This window comes from Anguilla rostrata, chromosome 2 (assembly GCF_018555375.3).
Source record: "Anguilla rostrata isolate EN2019 chromosome 2, ASM1855537v3, whole genome shotgun sequence".
In the NCBI taxonomy this organism is placed as follows: Eukaryota; Metazoa; Chordata; class Actinopteri; order Anguilliformes; family Anguillidae; genus Anguilla; species Anguilla rostrata.
The window spans coordinates 71,721,350-71,742,081 of record NC_057934.1 but is presented as its reverse complement, the minus strand read 5'-3'; the positions used below and the strand labels follow the sequence as shown (position 1 = coordinate 71,742,081).

Below are 20,732 nucleotides of genomic sequence, written 5' to 3'. Positions count from 1 at the left end.
GCACGCGCCCGACCGATCAGATAGAGCATATCGGTGTGTACAGTGAGCGCTCGCAAAATAGAATCCATCTCCCCCCCCCCCCCCCCAAAAAAAAGGCACGAGGTAACGTATCAGGTTCTGGTACCTTTTAATGGGCTGTACCACAAATGTTAACTAATGTGAAAGTAAATGGTCTGTATTGACAAAAAAAAAAAAAAAAAAAAAAAAAAATTAAAGCCGCAAGCGGCGTTGGGAGGGGTCCAAGCATTGGCACTATCGCGCCCCCTATGGAGCGATTTTTAACCCTCCTATTATGTTCAAATTAACTAACAACTTTTATGTTTGGGGTCAATTTGACCCCAGCAATATAGACCTGCAGAAAATAATTGTAACTGAAAATGTTACCCAAGTTTCTCTCTCAGCTACTTTAGGCCTTCCTACTGACCACCTTAATAGCCCAGTCTTACATTACATTACATTACATTATAGGCATTTAGCAGACGCTCTTATCCAGAGCGACGTACAACAAGTGCATAGGTTTCATGATGTAGAGGCGCAAAAGAAACACTAGAGTGAAGTAAGGTCTTCCCCTTATACATCAAGTATTGATTTTATATGACTATTGCAAAATATGCAAATAACTGTACAATCTCATTCATTGACCTAAAATGGAAAACAAAGTATGTTTTGGTGTTTGCAGGGCTTTATGTTGGTATTAAGTGCTCATTAAAAAAGAAAAATAACATTTGGAAAGAAACACACCTTTTATCAAGCATAGTAACATTTTATGGTCGGGGTCAATTTGACCGCAGGAAAAAATATTTAAAATGTCAAACATTTCAAATGTTTAGGTTCAGAAAACACTTCAGAACATCAATATTCATCAATAAGTAACATATAACAGTTATTCAATAATGAAGAAACACCAATAAAAAGTAAATTAGTCACCAGAATTGAGTTTTGATAAAAAATGAACATAACAGCTCAACTAGGTACCCGTGGGTATCAATTCTTCATTCAGACGAGATCGGTGCAAGTTTGTCACGCTCCTGTCGTCCCTGCCTTATTCCCTGTCGTCAAAGCGTACAATGTGGGAGAAAACATGAAATGTCTCCAGAGACATTGTAGCTGGAAAAATTGCCCTACCAGTGTCAGCATTCCAAAGGCTTGCTGTTGCTTCACCTTTTGACTTGTACACATAAGCAACCGAATATAGCATTACTAGTGGGTCACATCCAGCTCTTTCCAATTGTCACCATACACACGCCTCCCCTCTAAGTTTGTCATCTCAAGAGTATCCCTTTGCATTAATGGTGTTATGAAGAGTTAAAATGCAGACCTTATGCCTTGTACATGACTGCTAGCATATCTGACGGGGCCTGGAACCATTTTGATGACATTAGCAGCACTGTCTACCCTGTCTTTCAACTGGGCATCCAGACCATGGTAGTTCTCCATTTTTGGAAGTAAACATGTCAGTTCTTGGTGGTTGAGAGATGACAGGAGGGTTTGTTGGTGGTTGAGAGGCAACAGGAAGGTTTCTTGGTGGTTGAGAGATGACGGGAGGGTTTGTTGGTGGTTGAGAGGCAACAGGAAGGTTTCTTGGTGGTTGAGAGATGACAGGGGGGTTTCTTGGGGGTTGAGAGATGACAGGAGGGTTTCTTGGGGGTTGAGAGATGACAGGAGGGTTTCTTGGTGGTTGAGAGATGACAGGAGGGTCTTTTGGTGATTGAGACATGACAGGACGGCTTAGTGGTGGTTGAGAAACAAAATGAGGGGCAGAATGTGGTATCTCAAAGGCTTCATTCTCATCATCAGAGGAGGATGCCACACAGTCAGGGTCCTCCTCAACATCATCCTCAGTCTCAGACATATCTTCATCTAAATCACTTTCTCCCTCCAAGATCTGCGACAGAACCTCAGTGGCAGAAAATATACGCCTCTGTCTGGTGGTCATTTTCAAAATCTTTAGTTGAGGCACAAATGCAAAGAGAAATGGTTTAGAGGGCTGTGTGTGCAGCCCTTATTATAAGTTTGCCCCTGCCCCCATGTTGCGAGAGATCTTGTGGGAACTATGTTTTCTCCTCACACACATGCATGCTCTCTCTCTCTCTCTCACACACACACACACACACACACACACAAATTAATGTGAAAGTGCCCTCAGCCAACAACAAAAACAAAATAATGGTTTTATATAACAAAAGAGCTTGGGGTCAAAATGACCACGTACAACATGTGTACAGGACATTAAAAATATTTTTTTCAGTTAATTTCATGTTTGCCATAAGTCATGAAATATCTAGCTGAAAAAAAGTATGCTCTAGGACTTATGGTTGCTGAGCCTCAGACACTTTTAGCGGAGAAAATAATAATAATAATAATAATAATAATAATAATCCTAACAGATAAAATAGGGTTGCACCAGCTTCGCTGCTTGGACCCCTAAATATTCTACAGTGAAACATTTCAAGACAATATAAAAAATAACGAGCGTGTGTATTTTATTTTTTTTTATTAATTGCTAACACTGAAAATATCACACAACTTACACATAATTAAATCTGATTCTATTTGATCCCAAATTGCCTTTGCACTTTTTGAGAGTTAGCTGTGAACATACAGAGGCTTATAACTAAACTCCATACATAACTAAAGGAGTTTGCTCCATACATTATCGTTTTTTATTGTTTATTTAAAAAAAAGAAAATTAGTAATGTTAATACATAATACCCTGAACTGAACATTTTCTGAACACATTTTGAAAGAAAAAAAAAAATAGAAAAACAAAACCCACTCTTTTAAATTATTTTTTTTCTTTTTTACAAAAACTGACAGGTCTGGGACGTACCCTTTATAATTTGTCAGCCCATTTGTACATAAGGAGAGTTCGGGACACAGAGACCATTTCTTCAAGTGTTGTCGTGGTGCCTTTTTCTCTTTTCTGTTTTTTTTTTTTTCTCTACACCCCCCTGAACCTGTGACTTCCATGACAACAGTGACATCACTGTAAAGGCCACAGTCCTCGGCAGCCTACGGTAAGTGGGCGGGCTTTCACTGAGTAAAAAATGACAGCACTGCCCTCAGTAAATGACTTTTCCAAGAGAATGTCGAGTAAATGTGCTGCCAGATGTATGTGTCAGTGTGTGTGTGTGTGTGTGTGTGTGTGTGCGTGCGTGTGTGTGTGTGTGGTGTAAAAACTGAGGGAGTAATTAACTGCAATAAAAATGAACAAAAGCCTCATTGATCAATACTGCTTCATAAAAATCATGAACACTGTACAAATCCCCAATTGAAAAGTCCTCATATAACGCTAATGCCTTTTTTTTCAGATTAATGGACTGCACTGAATTGAAACGGAATTAACCCCCCCCGCCCCCCCCCCCCAAACAGCCCATAAACATACGTAATAATCACAACCGCACCATCAGACCAGGGAAAACACAATGGATGGCCCAATCATCTAGGGGGGGTGGGGTTAATGAACTTCTTTCAGAGACACACCTCGCTCCTGGGGGAGTCCTCATGGCTAGGGGAGGATGTGGCTTTTTGGGGGGAGGTCGTGGGTGGGGGAGGGGGGGTAGACTCACCCCCGCTACACCTCGCTCCTCCCGTCGGTGCTGTCCCGCAGGTCGTATCCCTCGGTGACGACGTCGTCATGGCAACCCTCCGGCGGCGGGAGGGTCTTGGGGCACAGGAGCGCGCGGAAGTGCGCGCGGAAGGTTTCGGAGAGGCAGGCGTAGAGGATGGGGTTGGCGCAGCTCCAGGAGTAGGAGAACAGCACCACGAACTCGAAGCCGCGGGCGAAGGTTAGCGCGGCGGCGGGCGCGTCAGCCACCTCCTCCCCGGCCCCCGCGTCCCCGCCCCCCGCCTCCCCGCCCCCCCCCGCGGCCCGCGTCAGGGCGCAGAAGTTGAGCACGTAGAAGGGCAGCCAGCAGACGGCGAACGCCAGCACCACCGCCACCACCATCCGGGTCACCTGCCGCTCCTGCCGCTGGCTCTCGGGGATCCGGAGCCACCCGCCGCCGTCCCCGCCGCCGCCGCCGCCGCGGCAACCGCGCCGGCGCCGCCTCAGGGCGGCCAGCAGCGCGCCGTAGGCCACGGTCATGACGGCGAAGGGCAGGGCGAAGCCCAGGACGAAGGTGTAGGCGAGGAAGACCACCCACCAGGCCTCGGCGGCGGCGGCGGTGGCGGCGGGCGGCGGCTCCACCGTGCACAGCCCGCTGGCGGCCGAGAAGCGCAGCGCCATGGGCAGCACGGGCGCCAGCGAGAGCAGCCACAGGCACGCCGCCACCGCCTTGGCCCGCCGCGGCGTGCGCCAGCCCGCCCAGCGGCCCGCGCCCGGGCCCAGCGCCAGGCAGCGGTCCACGCTCATGGCCGTCAGGCAGAAGACGCTGGTGAACTGGTTGACCCCGTCCAGCGCCATGACGGCCTTGCAGGCGGCCTCGCCGAACGGCCAGCTGCTGCGGAAGTTCTGCACCGCCACGAAGGGCAGCCCCGCCATGAACAGCCCGTCCGCCAGCGCCAGGTTGAAGATGTAGACGGTGGCGGCGCTGCCCAGGCGGTCCAGCTTCAGCGTGGCCGCCATCACCAGGCCGTTGCCGCCCAGCCCCACCACGCACACCACCAGGTACAGCGCCGCCATCACCACCCGGAACCCCGACACCCCGGCTTCGCTGCTCTCGTCCTCGTCCGCGAAGCCGACCGTGGGGTCCGCAGCAATCCCAGTGTTGTACAAACCCTCCGGTGCAAAGGGAGAGGCCATTTTCTTTTTCAATTATTATTTTTTTTATTTTTTTGGGAACCTTGCTATACCAACAGCAGCAAGAAGCAACGAAGAAACCAGATTATAAATCCGGAAAAGCTGAAAACTTGGGGACAAAAAAATAAAAATAAAAATTTTATAAATGCCAGTGAGTTCAGTGTACTTCTACGGTTTGATGTTGGCCTCCCAAAACAAATATCCTAACGCATCCATTTTGACAAAAAACAAACAAAAAACAAAAAAATCCAGTTGTGCATACGTGTAAGTTTTAACCAAGTCAGGGGGAAAAATACGAGGACTTTAAAAACTTGTAAGATCCGGTTAAAAAAAAACGAACAATCTTTTCAAATCCTTGAAGCACAGACGTCCACCAAAGAAGTGTGTCCTCTCTCTTCTTTAAAGCCGAGTCTTGTGCCCCAACCGCGTGTGTGTGTCAGACGAATAGAGACAGCCCCCCCCCCCCCAACCTCCACCTCCAACCCCCCGGCCCCCCCCCCGGGGGGTCTGTTCCTCCGATAAGACCAGAGCCCCCCCCCCTAATTCCTTTGCACTGAGGTTATGTGGTTTCCAAGGTGCAGATGGTTCTCCTTCTGTTACGATACTTTTGTTTTCATAACTAAACATTCTCCTCAAGAACACTTTCCAACTCCCACCCTGCCTGACCCCCCCCCCCCACGCTTTGGACCGACCGACTTCACCCCCCTGGAGTTCGGTTTCTGGGGAAGAGGGGGGGGGGGGGGCTGAAGTGGGAGTCTATACCCATCCATCTAACAAGACTGCTGTTTGGGGAGGGGTGGGGGTTGGTGGTGTTACTTGGAAAATTTTTAAATACTTGAAAAAAAAAAGCCTTGGGTTTGTGACTGCTATATTGTTTTTAATATTCCATTCATTCATTTGTTCAGTCATTCATTCATTCATTCATTCATTCATTCTTTGGTATTCTGGCAAAGCGAAACACTTCCCTGGCTCCTGGAATGCGTTGGATAGTACAAAGGGGAGTGATTGATCACCTGTCCCAGTTCCACTCGGATACACATTGCTGGAATATTCCGAGCGACCAGGAACCAGCACCACTCAAACAATGTGGGCCGGTCAAGGACACGAGGCAACAGAAAAGATCTGGAGATGCTCACCTGCCTCGAGTTATCCTCCGTCTGATGAAGATGAAGAAAACGTCTGGAGGAAGAGACAGGGGCATGAGGCTTCTCCAAGGCCTGCACTGCCTAAAACTCCAGGCCACCTTTTACCTCTGAACATTTTACTGAAGCAGTGCCTTTATGGAACTCCGTAAAAACCAGGACATGTCTTTGTAGTCCTGGTGCCTGATAAAGTTGCTAGTTAAAGTAGTCCCGGAGGTGCGGGAGGTGGAGGGGGTTCTCCTTAGGTAGGCATTCATAAATCACTCTAATAAATGCAACACAGGAAAAAACACATTTCTCTCTCTCTCTCCCTCTCTCTCTGTCTCTCTCTCTGTCTCCCTCTCGCTCTGTGCCTACGCTATTCCTCTCTAGTCATTCTAAATCTCCTCTATTAACTGCCGAGCAAACTTCCCTTTCCTCTGCTTCGTCTCTCTCTCCCTCCTTCTCCTGTCTCTCTCCCTCTCTCTCTGTGCACACAGCACCTTTAGTCATTAAATCTCCTTTTACTGCGAGCGGACTTCTGGACGACCTGCAGTCTCTTCTGCCAGTGTTGTAACAGAGGTTTTTGGCGGGAGGGGGGGGGTTGGGTTGGGGGGGGGGGGGGGGGGGGGTTTGGCGTTTTGGCGGTCGCTGACCGAAAGGGCAGCCGTGCTGGGGAGGGAAACCTGGGGCTCCACCCGAGACACACGGGGTGGCCACTTGGGGGACGTCGGTTTGGACCAGCAGTAGCCCGGGCCTTTACCGGATCGCTCTTTAATGCAAAAGCCACCACAGTGTGTGTGTGTGTGCGTGTGTGTGTGTGTGTGTGTGTGTGCGCGTGTGTGTGTGCGTGTGTGTGTGTGTGTGCAGGTTCCTGTTTCCACCAGTTTGTCTGGCTCAGTTAGCTAATTATCTCTGTTCACCAATGTCAGATAACTTAGACTGCTATAATAATAATAATAATAATAATAATAATAATAATAATAATAATAATGATAATAATAACCCTGTGGAAAATTCCATCTTTAATAAGCCTAAAATGGTCCAGCTGGTTTAAGCTGTGTTTTCAACACTTCTAGTTGGTTTTTAGCCGGCTGGCCAGTGGTTCGCTAGCTGAGCACCCTAAAGTCCACCATTTTGGGCACCAGCTTACTCTAATAGCTTAACCAGCTTTTGACCAACCACAGACCAGCTATGACCAGCTAGAAGTGTCCAAAACACAGCTTGGAAACCAGTTTGGAATCCCAACTAGTCTTAGCTGGATTTTCTTCAGTAGGGAATCCCATACAGTCACAAAGGGTCAATTGCAGTGCGCTTAGCTGAAGTTTAAAGATCAGGTTTAAACCTGGACCACAGAAGTGCCTTACTGCTAGAACAGCTAACCCTTATTGATTTGGATAGCCGATCCAGTTGTAATGCAGTTCAGCAGTCAAGGGGTTTAAACCTGAGGTACACTGCTATTCATGCATACCAATATAATTAATACAAGTGTTCTCCGAACCCCAAACACCAACAATATCAGCTGATTTACATTAACCAGTGAGAAAATACATCTATGTTATAGCCGATGTCAGGTTAGTTCTTCTGGCCTATACTACCTTCCCTGAAATTTTTTTGTTGTTGACACAAAGCAGCTTTTAAAACACAAAGCAGTTTAAAAAGTAGGCAAGCTCTCACTGACAAGGCTGTCCCACAAATACAACCGCGCATTCAATTCAACGCATTGATACTACAATTTTACACCAAATTACCGGGGTTTAAAATCGATTCAAAAAAAGAAAGAAAAACATTGATTTCTCTCTTTGCTTTCTCTGTGATATCCGGTCTATGCGCGATGATTCTCCGTCCTTACATTCAAGCAACGATTTTAACTGTTGTATTTTTCAGTTAAGGACAAAAGCACCGTCGTGGGTGAAGTTAGAACCACTTCTCGCACCAATGCCAGGAATGATACTAGCCAAACATCCGCTAGTAAAATAGTACCGACAAAAATTAGCTGTTAAAAATGACCTTCACAAAGATCGAATAAGCATATTCTTCTGTATTACATTTCCGACACAAAGGATTTTAAACTTCAGATAAAGTTGTATTTGTAGATTATGGACTGAAGTACACAGATTAAAACGTGTTCAGGGACCCGAAGACGAAGAATCCTGACAATGGTGTAGTCGCTTATTCTAAACTGTAATGTAAACGATTAATTTGCATAAGTATATGGGTAAGAAATATCACAAAACTGGCGTCATCGTGGTACCTAAATCTCTGCTTTGTTCATAATAAACAGTACAGTAAGTCCATATACAATTTATACCAATACTCCTCAATTTATACCAATACTCCTTATACCCGATTTATACTAATACTGAAAAATTTGAAGCAGTTTGCGCATTTGCACACTAGCTACTCGTTCATTGACAGGCAAGAAAATTTACAATCTGGCATTTAACAGCCGCTCTTGTGCAGTCAGTGAGCAACGTTAGACTCTGACTCCGTCTCTGAGTTTCGGTAGTTCCATAAAAATCTGCTAAGACTTCCAACTTCTCACCACGAAACGGTCGGGCGGCTTCAATGCAAGTTTGGTCATCCAACTGCACACCAAGAAAGTCCACATGGCGATCGGTGGGACCGCGTTTAGCCAATAGAAGGTCAGGAGAGGCGGGGCGAAGCAAGTTTCAGAGACACGTGTACAGGGAACAAGGAAGTAAATAGTCGGTGGACTTTCTCAGCTGGTACTGGAGTGGTAAAGGTGAGCGACGCCGTCATTTGAATGAATTAAATGTAATAGATCATAGAAAAAGGCACAGACAGTGTGTGATTATTGGAAAATAGTGTAATACCGTGCGTGGACGTTTTTTACATTGAAAATATGGGCATACACGAGCTGAAAATAGTCGTTAGATAGCGTGCTAGCTTCCTAGCTTATGTACTAGTCAAATTGCTGACTTCCGAGCTAGTTATGCAGCTACTTTTAATAGTAAACCTTATGAACAGGCAGTTTACATGTTATAGTGTGTAACTACGAGCTGCCTAATCAAATATGTGTAACCAATGAGCAAGATCATGAGTTACGTTCACGACGCTTTTATTTTTATTTTTGAAACTAATTAATGAAGTTAAACTGAGCTTGTAGGCCAACCTGCTATTCTAAGCGAGTTAAAATGGCTAACGTGAGCTAGGTAATTCCATGCTTATCACCCGCGAGGCTAAGTTAATATATGTTTTCAAAGTGATATATGCAGTGTCAGCGCTAGGTGTGGCACGGTAAAACGCTCCAAGATTAGTGTCCAGTTTGTGGTGAAAGGGGGGGTCACATCGTTGCATTTAATCCCACTTAATACGAGTTTAATACAAGTGTCAACTAAGCGAAGTAGCGGTTAGCAGTATAACTAGCCATTTGAATATGTTGAACAAAAATGCAAATAGGTGGTGTTGAGCAGCAACACCTTCTACAAACATGAACTGGAGCACGCATGTTTGTTTAAACCCATCATGCTGTCATCGCCGGACCAGTGACGCTGTTGTCTTGCCTCAGGTTTGGCATCATGATCGCTGGCTACAGCCCCATGGTCCAGGCCCTCCTCGGCACGCTGTTCACCTGGGGCCTGACTGCCGCAGGGGCGGCGCTGGTGTTCGTCTTCTCCAGCGGCCAGGTAACCGACAAAGACCGCGTTTGTTAAACGGAAAGTTCCTGCGCTTGTGGTTTCAGTATTGGGCTTGTGTACGTGCGTCTTCGTGTGCTTTTCTTCACTAGGGTCACAAAACTGTAAAGCCTTAAACCTTTAACCAGTTGGAATGGCTGGTTGTACGAGGGGTACGGCGGAGTGTTGCTTCTCCCATGAAACAAGGACACAGAATTCCTGAAGATCTCAGATATTTGGGGGGAAAAACATCCCTGGTTTTTGCGTTGATGCCCTTCTCTGTGTATGCATATTGGCTGGTACAGTGTCTTCCATTTGCCAATATAATAATTGGAAAGATACGTGCAGCACTGGACCAGTAAACCTGGAGTTTCACTTAGTCTCCCCAGAGGAGGGCAATTCTGGTTTTGCCCCTATATGCCCTGGGGTTGGTTGGTGGGTGGGTGGGCAAGAGGGGCAGTTGACAGGCTGTTTAGACCTCCCAGGTACCAGCTTCAAGATGCAAAGCATTTTTCTACGGTTTGGCACCTGTCAGCAGCCATGGTAACGTGTCACTGGTAACCGTAGTAACAAGGGCCTTTACCCAATTGCCTTGTCCCAATGTGATGGGTTAGTCTTAAACCTTGGCTAGTCAGCCCCCGCCCTGCAGTGGTGCTGGCTGTTGCCACTGCAGACGCGGTCTGGATGTGATGCCGTGCCCTGGGGCCTTCTCTCTCCATGTTTGATTGTAAGCGTGGCTCGAAGGTACTGCAATACAGCTACTAGGACTGCAGCACTTGTGGTCAAAGTTGGCCCCTGAATCTTCCCTATAAAAAACAAAAAAAAAAGTTTACTTTTTTACGTCAAAGTATACTTTTAAATAAACAAATATGTCGACTAATAAAATAATGTGCGAGACATATTCCTGAAATGTAAATCTCTATGCCTGCAGTCCCATACCATGACTTTGAATGTGTGCGGTACCCAAGACCCAAGTTATGGAAATTGATAATAATTGATAAAAAAAAAAAAATATATTGGAAATTCATAATAATCATTCGCTGATGAGTCAGATGGCTGGCACTTTCATAACGCGCAGCGTTACTCTGTTTGGGTTTCATCTGGGAAAGTCGGAGAGTTGTGAGCGTGTTTTAGTCTTGCCACCGCCCTTAGCCCTGTGAATGAGCGTGGAAAAGGTCCAGTGTAGTGTTGACCTTTCGCATTAGCGCACGCTGTTGGAGAGGCAAGGCCTGCACTGTATTCCAGGATCCTGTGAGTTGCTCATAGCAGCTGGCAGGGACCTGTCAGTGTGGCAGAGTGTGCGTGCGTGTACACACAAGTTCTTAAGCTGTACAGTCTCATGCATTCACTGTTAGCTCAAAGCAGAGTAAAATCCAGGTTCCAAAAGTAAAAGTCCTTCCCAGCATTTTGTTGCAATCACCTGGATTTGCTAATTAGAACAGTTCGTCAGCCAGGAGGTAGAACTAATTAGCGAAGTTCGTGGGTGGAAGAAACACATGGCAGAACTTTTACTTTCCGACCCCCTGAACCTTCCACTACTGAATGCTTTTAAATGCACACGAGGGGGGGGGGGGAGGGGGGGTTGTAATCGGGGGTAGATGGGTCTGTGATGTAATCCTGAAAAAAGAGATGTTCTCTAAAGTGGTTTGAGTACTTTTGTAATTCCGCATGTTAATTGACATCTTCATTTCTGGCTTATTTCGCTTTTAATAAAAGTGCTTTCATCATCAATTGATGGAACACTTGCTGCTTCAGAAGGAGGGTTTTGATTGGCCAGAAGGTCAGCGCAGGGCTCTTTGCTAATGTTTTTTCAGAGGTCTGCATGTACGCCCTAGTTGAAAAATCCAGGAGCACACTAATGCATTCCAGGTAGTACATGTGCTCTTGCATTATTTGTCCAAGTTGGCACTAATCAGTGGGAACACTGTACAGCCCTACAGTGATAATGCTCAGATATTAATGGCAGGCTTTTGATTGGTCGGAAGGCTAATGGTAATGCAAGGCTTTTGATGGGCCTGAAGTATAATTCTAATGGAAGGCTCTTGATTGGTCGGAAAGCTAATGTAAATTAAAGGATTTTGATTGGTCTCCAGAAAATTTGACATTTGAATTATATTTTTGGTTTGTAGGAGTGCATTTACCTTCTATATAATAGAAAAAAAAAATTATAACTTTTTTCATTAAATAAATGAAATGATAATTTAGAAAATGTGTTTTTGTGCTCACTCAGTTCTCTTTGCCTAATATTACATCTTGCTTAAAGATTTGTTCCTCCCAACACTAAAACACCTGATGCTAGGTCCTGCTAGCACTGAAACACCTGATGCTAGGTCCTGCTAGCACTGAAACACCTGATGCTAGGTCCTGCTAGCACTGAAACACCTGATGCTAGGTCCTGCTAGCACTAAAACACCTGATGCTAGGTCCTGCTAGCACTAAAACACCTGATGCTAGGTCCTGCTAGCACTAAAACACCTGATGCTAGGTCCTGCTAGCACTAAAACACCTGATGCTAGGTCCTGCTAGCACTAAAACACCTGATGCTAGGTCCTGCTAGCACTAAAACACCTGATGCTAGGTCATGCTAGCACTAAAACACCTGATGCTAGGTCCTGCTAGCACTAAAACACCTGATGCTAGGTCATGCTAGCACTAAAACACCTGATGCTAGGTCCTCCTAGCACTAAAACACCTGATGCTAGGTCCTGCTAGCACTAAAACACCTGATGCTAGGTCCTGCTAGCATGTATTGGAATCAATTAAATACTCTCAAAAAGTGCAAACCCTGCCTTCTGGTCATACTGGCAGGCTCATTTACACCAGGCAAGATAAATAGAGCACAGAAAAGTATTTGAATCCAAAACAAATACGTATTTGACCCAGGTCTGGAGTCCATTAGAATAACGGCAGCATCTCCCCTAGTACTGGAACTTATTTTCAGGTTTAGGATCTAGTGCTGTTTTTTTTTTTTTTTTTTTTGCAGTGCCCACTCCCAGTCCCTCTCCCACTTACGTGAATGCACTTACGTTCTCTTGAATTTTTATCTATTTTAGTTTTTATATAACCTGTATTTACCCAGGGTAGGTTCGCTGAGTACGGATGCTCTTTTGCAACAACGCCCTCCTTCACACTCATACAAAACAAATACGTATTTTCGCCGGGACGTTGCTGGGCTGTTGCCGGCCTGTTGCCGGCCTGTTGCCGAGCTGTTGCCGGCCTGTTGCCGGCCTGTTGCCAGGCTGTTGCCGGGCTGTTGCTGGCCTGTTGTCGGGCTGTTACTGGGCTGTTGCTGGGCTGTTGTCGGGCTGTTGCTGGGCTGTTGTCGGGCTGTTGAGAGCCTGTTGCTGGCCTGTTGCCGGCCTGTTGCGGGCCTGTTGCCAGGCTGTTGCCGGGCTGTTGTCGGGTTGTTGCCGGCCTGTTGCTGGGCTGTTGAGGGCCTGTTGCTGGCCTGTTGTCTGGCTGTTGCCGGCCTGTTGCCAGGCTGTTGCCGGGCTGTTGCTGGCCTGTTGCTGGCCTGTTGCTGGCCTGTTGCCGGGCTGTTGCCAGGCTGTTGCCAGGCTGTTGCCGGGCTGTTGCTGGCCTGTTGCCGGGCTGTTGCCAGGCTGTTGCCGGGCTGTTGCTGGCCTGTTGCTGGCCTGTTGTCGGGCTGTTGCCGGGCTGTTGCTGGCCTGTTGCCGGGCTGTTGAGAGCCTGTTGCCGGGCTGTTGCCGGGCTGTTGTCGGGCTGTTGCCGGCCTGTTGCTGGGCTGTTGAGGGCCTGTTGCTGGCCTGTTGCTGGCCTGTTGTCTGGCTATTGCCGGCCTGTTGCCAGGCTGTTGCCGGGCTGTTGCTGGCCTGTTGCCGGGCTGTTGCCGGCCTGTTGCCAGGCTGTTGCCGGGCTGTTGCTGGCCTGTTGCCGGGCTGTTGAGAGCCTGTTGCCGGGCTGTTGCCGGGCTGTTGTCGGGCTGTTGCCAGGTTGTTGCCGGCCTGTTGCTGGGCTGTTGAGGGCCTGTTGCTGGCCTGTTGCCGGGCTGTTGCCAGGCTGTTGCTGGCCTGTTGCCGGGCTGTTGAGGGCCTGTTGCTGGCCTGTTGTCGGGCTGTTGCTGGGCTGTTGTCGGGCTGTTGCTGGCCTGTTGCTGGCCTGTTGCCGGCCTGTTGCGGGCCTGTTGCCGGACTGTTGCCGGGCTGTTGTCGGGCTGTTGCTGGCCTGTTGCTGGCCTGTTGCCGGCCTGTTGCCGGCCTGTTGCGGGCCTGTTGCCGGACTGTTGCCGGGCTGTTGTCAGGCTGTTGCCGGGCCTGTTGCTGCCCAGTGATGGTTCTGTCTCTGCCACCTTATCAGCTCTCTCAGGACGTCCTGGGCGCATGGCGGCTGGATGGCTGGGGGGGCATCCCTTTGACTCTTTCTTTCTCCTCTTCCTTTCAGAAACGGATTCTTGATGGCAGCCTGGGCTTCGCAGCTGGGGTAAGTGGCAAAGCTCTTGAACCCTTTTGAACCTTTTTGAAACATTTCAAATCGTATCTCCCCTCTGTACCCTCTTAGTTTTTTTTATTATTACTAAATCTTTTTTTTGTGGTGTCTTGACATCTAAAGTGCAAAATGAATGTTGGTTTGGAAGTCGACAGCATTGAGGTGTGGAGTTCCTGCAGTCGCCCTGAGTAGAATGGAGAACTGGGATGCGTGCTGTACTTTGCCACAAAATGGCTCTCATCTTTAAGTATTTGCCTCTGTGCTCTGTGGAGATTAGAAACATCCTGTGCTCTCTCTACATGCATTTGTGCAGTATTCTACTTTAATATTCTGATAAGGCTAAAATCTTGATTATGCATCTTTGTACAACGGGCGCTAATGTAGTACAGGGGTCTGAAAAGGCCCGTCTTTGTTATTGCCTGAGTGGAATTGGAGACCGAGTACAATCTGAACTGAAAAGAGAAGTGCACACTTCTGTTCCTTCCTGTTGAAGAATTTGTTATTGTTATTTACTTAAATGAAGGGTGTCATTGTCAAACGATGCGTCTCTGAGTGGGGTCTGTGTTCTCGGAATTATTTTTTTATTTTTAGATTTTTTTTAAAGTGTTAAAATGTCTTTCGTTATATTTGTCATTTTTCTGGCATGTTCCATTTCTTTACGGACGCGTTATTTAAATTTTTTTTCATGCAGGTTATTTTAATTGGAAATCATTCGGCATCCAGCCGTGTTTTTCACAACAGAAGCGAGAGCGGCCGATTTTTAATTCAAGGGCTTGCGGATGCCAGGGGAGACGAATCGAGGGAAGATGAGCCGTCCTTGCCTCTGATTGGAGAACCGATTAATCGCAGGTTAAAGTCTTTAACCCTTCGAGGGCTGCGATCAGCCTGGTTTCCAAGCTGAGTAGGAAGAGGTGTGAGTGGACTCTAGACCTGGTCTGAGAAGCTCTGCAGAGGAGCTCTTAGGTTTGATCAATGACTTTTGGGTGCTTGGGAAGAGATTATTATTATTATTATTATTAATAATAATAATAATAATAATAATAATAATAATAATAAAGTTATTATTACTACTACTTATGCCACTACTGCTGCAATTTCGAGTACTGTTAATGCTAGTGCTGCTACTACGATCGCTGCTACTATTCTTATCGCTACTGCTAATGTTACTTCTGTCTCTCTCAGAACTGTTACTCGTTCCACTACAGGCAGTCCCCGTGTCCTTACACAAGGCACAGAGCCTATCCTGTTGCTCTAAAACGCTCTAAAATCCTGGCGTGTTGTTGTCGGGTCGGCGGTGACGCGGAGTGTGTGTACGGTCTTAAACTTCCAGGCCGAGGCGGTGCTTCTGCCGCCGGCCTCCCAGCGAAAGGCGTTAAAATGACCCGCGAGCATCGAGCGGCGGTTTGACAGCCGGGAAATCCAGGTCCCTAAAAAAAGGGGGCTGTCCCCCGCACTGCCCCTTCCCGCCAGTGTTTGGACAGCGCTGTCTGCAGACCATAAGCAGATCGCCATGGTGATTTCCGTCCGGCAACCTGCCCCGCTTCCCTGAGAGTTACTCTTGGGTCCAATTCTCACACTCTCGAGGGCCGGAGGCACCGAGGATGAATTGCGATCGTGTCATTGGCTGAGTTTTTGTGCATTTTTAGTCGCGCTAGGAGATAAAAGTGTCTGGTTTACAAAAAAATTACATTTTAATTATGAAGTCAACAGCAACAAAAATATGTATTTGTTGCTGTTCTAAATTGGTGATGGGACTGCCTTATAAAAACATCTTCGACAGTTCTGACAAGGGGCTTATTCAATAGGCAGGACGGTCAGTTAAATCTTGAATGTTAAATTACCGTATGTTAAAAAGAGGGCTGACTCTAAACAGGGGCGAGAAAGTTGGCGCTGGTTGGTGGTGGTAGGTCATTGGCTCAACCTGATAGGTTGGTGGTGAGTGAATGTCGGCTCTAATAGGTTGGTGGTTTGGTTAACGTTGGCTCTAATAGGTGGACAGTGGGTGAACGTTGGCTCTAATAGGTGGACAGTGGGTGAACGCTGGCTCTGATAGGTTGATGGTGGGCGAACGTTGGCTCTAATAGGTGGACAGTGGGTGAATGCTGGCTCTGATAGGTTGATGGTGGGTGAACGTGGGCTCTAATAGGTGGACAGTGGGTGAACGCTGGCTCTGATAGGTTGACGGTGGGTGAACGCTGGCTCTGATAGGTTGACGGTGGGCGAACGCTGGCTCTGATAGGTTGACGGTGGGCGAACGCTGGCTCTGATAGGTTGACGGTGGGCGAACGCTGGCTCTGATAGGTTGGCACAACATCGACCTCTCGGGCAGCATACCACATGCAGAATTCCACGTCCAGATGTTGAGTTCAGTCCTGCTTCTGTTTTATAAACATCTGCGTCACGTTTTGCCGCTCTTCGATACACGCCTCAGCAGTGGAAGGAGAGCTGGGGTTGGTGGAGAGGATTCAGAATGCGGTGGTGTGGAATGGGTCTGTGAACTGGCATAATTAAATTAATGTACTCTCTCTCTCTCTGCCTCGCTGTCTGTCTGTGCAGTTTTCCTCTGTTGATGACTGAGGCCCCTGAAGGTTCCTGCGGAATTACAACAGACGTCCTACAGAAGTGTTGTTAATACAGGCTGGAGAGCAGCGCCACGTTTAGCTGCATGCTGGGAGAACGATGGCCGGTGGTTGGCGGTGGAGGGCGGGGCTGGTTGTGGTTGGGGGGGGGGGGTGGCTCTGAGGGGGACCAGGGGGGCGTGGAGGGGGAGGTGGGCTCCAGGTAGACCTGTTCGTTTATTTATTGTTTTATCACATTGCGAGATCTGAGTGCCGTCGGCGCTTCATTACTCAACAGCTAATAAAGTTGGATCCAAACCAAATTTGAACTGAACCGCAGTGCTCTGCTGGATCGTGCCGAATAAGGAAGCGCTTCGTTTGGTCTTCCTGGGAATTAAATTTTGGATTGAAAGGTTCTTGTGGTGGGTGGGTGGGTGGTGGGATAGGGAACAGAGCAGATTAATGTTTTTGCGCAGTAATTTAAATCTGTGTGATGCGTCCGGAGTGTGCTTGATGGATGCAATGAGCGGAAATGCCTCTTGTTTTTACTCTTCCTCTCTCCTGCTAGAAGCCTCAAACGCACTGCCTGTCTGGAAGAACATGAACTTCCCTGCGGGTAATAGCTCGTAATCTCCAGAGAATCGGGTCAACACATCTTGTTTATTGGTTTAATGGTTCCCCATGTTAATTAGCTAAATAGATCCCCAGGTGAATTGGCTCAATAGATTCCCAGGTAAAGTGGTTCAATAGCTCCCCGGGTAAATTGGCTTAAGCGATCCTCAGGTGGATTAGCTCGTAATCCTCAGTGATTAGCTCAGTAGACTCAGTGGATGGCTCAATGATCGCAGCGTGGTACACTCAGTAGTCCCAGTGGATAGCCTAGTAATCCATGGATTAGCTCAGGATCCCAGTGATTAGCTCAGTAGATCCCAGGTGGATGCTTAGATCCCAGGTGATTGGCTCAGTATCCCAGGTGGATTGGCTCAGTAGATCCCCAGGTGGATTGGCATAATTGATCCGCAGGTGAATTAGCTCAGTAGATCCCCAGGTGAATTAGCTCAGTAGATCCCCAGGTGGATTGGCTCAGTAGATCCCCAGGTGGATTGGCTCAGTAGAGCCCCAGGTGAATTAGTTTAATAGTTCTGGTGCAGAATGGCTGCCGTGCATTGCCCAGACTGGAGTCGCGCGTTGGGGGCCGGCCGAGGGGCCTTTTGCTGCGAAGCGCTTTGCGATCAGCAGGTGAGGGGTGCGGGCGCTGTAAATGAAAGAAGTGAAACATTTCGGCTGTGTGCGGGGGGGGGGGGGGCTACTGTACCTCTCGAGCCCCACGGGGCCTGGAAGCCTCTGGTGGGCCCGAGCCGCGAACCTCTTCACACGCGAGCGCTGTCATGGCAACCGGATGGGCTCGTCGCGGGGAGGGCCCGTTTCTTCCGTCCTAATGGACCGAGCGATCCAGCCCCTGTTGCCGCGGGGGTATTTTTGGTTTGTTGCTTTAGCTGAACTCTGCTTGGAGAGCGTAGAGTTTTGGGGGCGTGTGGTGCAACGGGTTCGTTCAGGTGCTGGGGTTTGTTAGGAGAGCGTATTGCAGAGATAATACGTATATATGTAACCAAAATATAACCAAAATGGCAGTTTTTACGTGTATGATAGGATATGTCATCTAAGATTTTTGGAAGTATTATAACAGTGCATAAATATGGCTATACAGCAGCTTGGCTGAATACTCTAATCTGATTGGTCCAAGGGTGTGCATGAATTTTCAATAACCGGACACCTCTGCCTTTTAACAGTTCTAAAATGAGCGCGCTACAAAAACAATATGTGATCTAAGACTTTTGGAAGTATTGTAACGGTGCGTAACTATGGCTAATAATATTTTTTCGGGTGTAGGGACGTGAGCTTGACGGGTAGGTGCCGTGGCCACATGCCGTTGTGGAATGCCGCTTGCGCTCGGTGCCGTTTGTCCCCGTGGCTGGCGTGTCTCACCGCCGGTGAATGTGGCGTTTCCTGTAAACAGATCTGGCACCGTAACAGAAAAGCGGAGAATAATTAAAATGGAAATGAGGCGGTTCTTCAGTAATTGGCGGTTACTGAGTTTGTCAGCGGGCGGTTGTTGCGACCGACGACTTGGTCGGCATGGAAACGGGCGTGTCGGGAGCTGGGCGATGTGCGGAGGTGTGGAATATTTCTTTTGTTTTTTCTTGTTTTTCTTTTTTGTAAAGAACTCTTGATGTCTCAAGTTTTTCAATAACCTGACAAGAGACCACTCTCTACTTCCATTTCCTTGCATCTTTTCTCACAGAAACTGCAGCCGGTTATGGAAATGAACTCGAATCCCTTCAAAGAAATCCTCAGACGAGCACCACTGTTTTAAAAAATCGTTTAACTGGCTTTCAGTTTCCGGAATTTAAGTGAAATGGAACGGGGTGAAATGACACGGGAGGTTGGTTTCATTTCCTGGTCTGAAGGATTTCTCCTTTATTTATTAATGAGACGGTTGAGGTTTCATTTTCCCTTTGTGTGTCCGTGTTAACTCATCTGAATAAGAATGGACACGTGTACGCAGTTCGCTCGGCGCTTGCTCAGACAGGTGGCTGCCAGACTGAGCGCGAGCACTGCTGACAAACTGGCTCTTTGACGTGTGAAGAAAGCTGAGAGGGAGAGAGAGAGGAGAGGGAGAGGGAGAGGGGGAGGGAGGGAGGGAGAGAGAGGGAGAGAGGGAGAGGGGGAGGGAGGGAGGGAGAGGGAGAGAGGGAGAGAGAGAGGGAGGAGAGGGAGAGGGGGAGGGATGGAGAGAGAGGGAGGGAGGGCGGGAGAGGGAGAGGGAGGGGGGGAGGGAGAGAGATGGAGGGAGGGTGGGTGGGTGGTTGTCTGGCTGGGAGGTGGGTGGGTGGATTGGTCGGTTGGTTTTGGGTGACGGTGGGTTGGTTGGTTGGTCGGTTGGTTTTGGGTGACGGTGGGTGGGTTGGTTGGGTAGGTGGGTGGGTTGGTTGGTCAGTTGGTTTTGGGTGACAGTGGGTGGGTTGGTTGGGTAGGTAGGTGGGTGGGTTGGTCGGTTGGTTTTGGGTGACAGTGGGTGGGTTGGTTGGTTGGTTGGTTTGGGTGACGGTGGGTGGGTTGGTTGGGTAGGTAGGTGGGTGGGTTGGTGGGTTGGTTTTGGGTGACGGTGGGTGGGTTGGTTTTGGGTGACGGTGCGTGGGTTGGTCGGTTGGTTTTGGGTGACGGTGGGTGGGTTGGTTGGTGGGTTGGTTTTGGGTGACGGTGGGTGGGTTGGTTGGGTAGGTGGGTGGGTTGGTTGGTCGGTTGGTTTTGGGTGACGGTGGGTGGGTTGGTTGGGTAGGTGGGTGGGTTGGTTGGTCGGTTGGTTTTGGGTGACAGTGGGTGGGTTGGTTGGTCGGTTGGTTGTGGGTGACGGTGGGTGGGTTAGTCGGTTGGTTTTGGGTGACGGTGGGTGGGTTGGTTGGTCGGTTGGTTTTGGGTGATGTTGGGTGGGTGAGTTGGTTGATCGGTTGGTTGAGTAGGTGGGTGGGTTGGTTAGTCGGTTGGTTTTGGGTGACGGTGGGTGGGTTGGTTGGGTAGGTGGGTGGGTGGGTTGGTCGGTTGGTTTTGGGTGACCGTGGGTGGGTTGGTTGGTCGGTTGGTTTTGGGTGACGGTGGGTGGGTTGGTTGGTCGGTTGGTTTTGGGTGACGGTGGGTTGGTTAGTGGTTGGTTTTGGGTGATGGTGGGTGGGTGGGTTGGTTGTGGGTGACAGTGAGTGGGTGGGTTGGTCGGTTGGTTTTGGGTGACAGTGGGTGGGTTGGTTGGGTAGGTGGGTGGGTTGGTTGGTTTTGGGTGACGGTTGGTTGGTTTGGTTGAGTGGGTGGATGGGTGGGTTGGTCGGTTGGTTGTGGGTGACGGTGGGTGGGTTGGGTAGGTGGGTTTGGTTGGTTGGTTTTGGGTGACAGTGGGTGGGTGGGTTTTGGGTGATGGTGGGTGGGTTGGTTGGACGGTTGGTTGTGGGTGACAGTGGGTGGGTTGGTTGGTCGGTTGGTTTTGAGTGACGGTGGGTGGGTTGGTTGGTCGATTGGTTTTGTGTGACGGTGGGTGGGTTGGTTGGGTAGGTGGGTGGGTTGGTTGGTCGGTTGGGTGACAGTTGGTTTTGGGTGACGTTGGGTAGTAATTTTTATGATCCAGCGCTTCGTTGGGCGTACATCGGCTGCACTAAACCTCCCCCCCGGCCTCGTCTGT

General features: G+C 48.5%; 2 protein-coding genes across 2 annotated transcripts in view; one reads left to right on the top strand and one right to left on the bottom strand.

The window, feature by feature from the left end:
* Window positions 1-3,330: 3,330 nt before the first annotated feature.
* On the bottom strand, window positions 3,331-5,175 carry LOC135249088 (somatostatin receptor type 5). Its single transcript, XM_064324361.1, has one exon. It carries the CDS (start codon window positions 4,742-4,744, stop codon window positions 3,575-3,577), a length of 1,170 nt encoding a protein of 389 aa, XP_064180431.1. The 5' UTR covers window positions 4,745-5,175; the 3' UTR covers window positions 3,331-3,574.
* A 3,295-nt stretch (window positions 5,176-8,470) lies between these two features.
* Window positions 8,471-20,732, top strand: part of slc39a11 (solute carrier family 39, member 11) — a 98,155-nt gene continuing 85,893 nt past the window's right edge. The window contains exons 1-3 of the mRNA XM_064323460.1: window positions 8,471-8,608; window positions 9,395-9,512; window positions 13,902-13,940. Of these exons, the coding sequence (XP_064179530.1) occupies window positions 9,405-9,512; window positions 13,902-13,940 (147 nt within the window). The 5' untranslated portion in view covers window positions 8,471-8,608; window positions 9,395-9,404. The remainder of the gene's footprint in view (window positions 8,609-9,394; window positions 9,513-13,901; window positions 13,941-20,732) is intronic.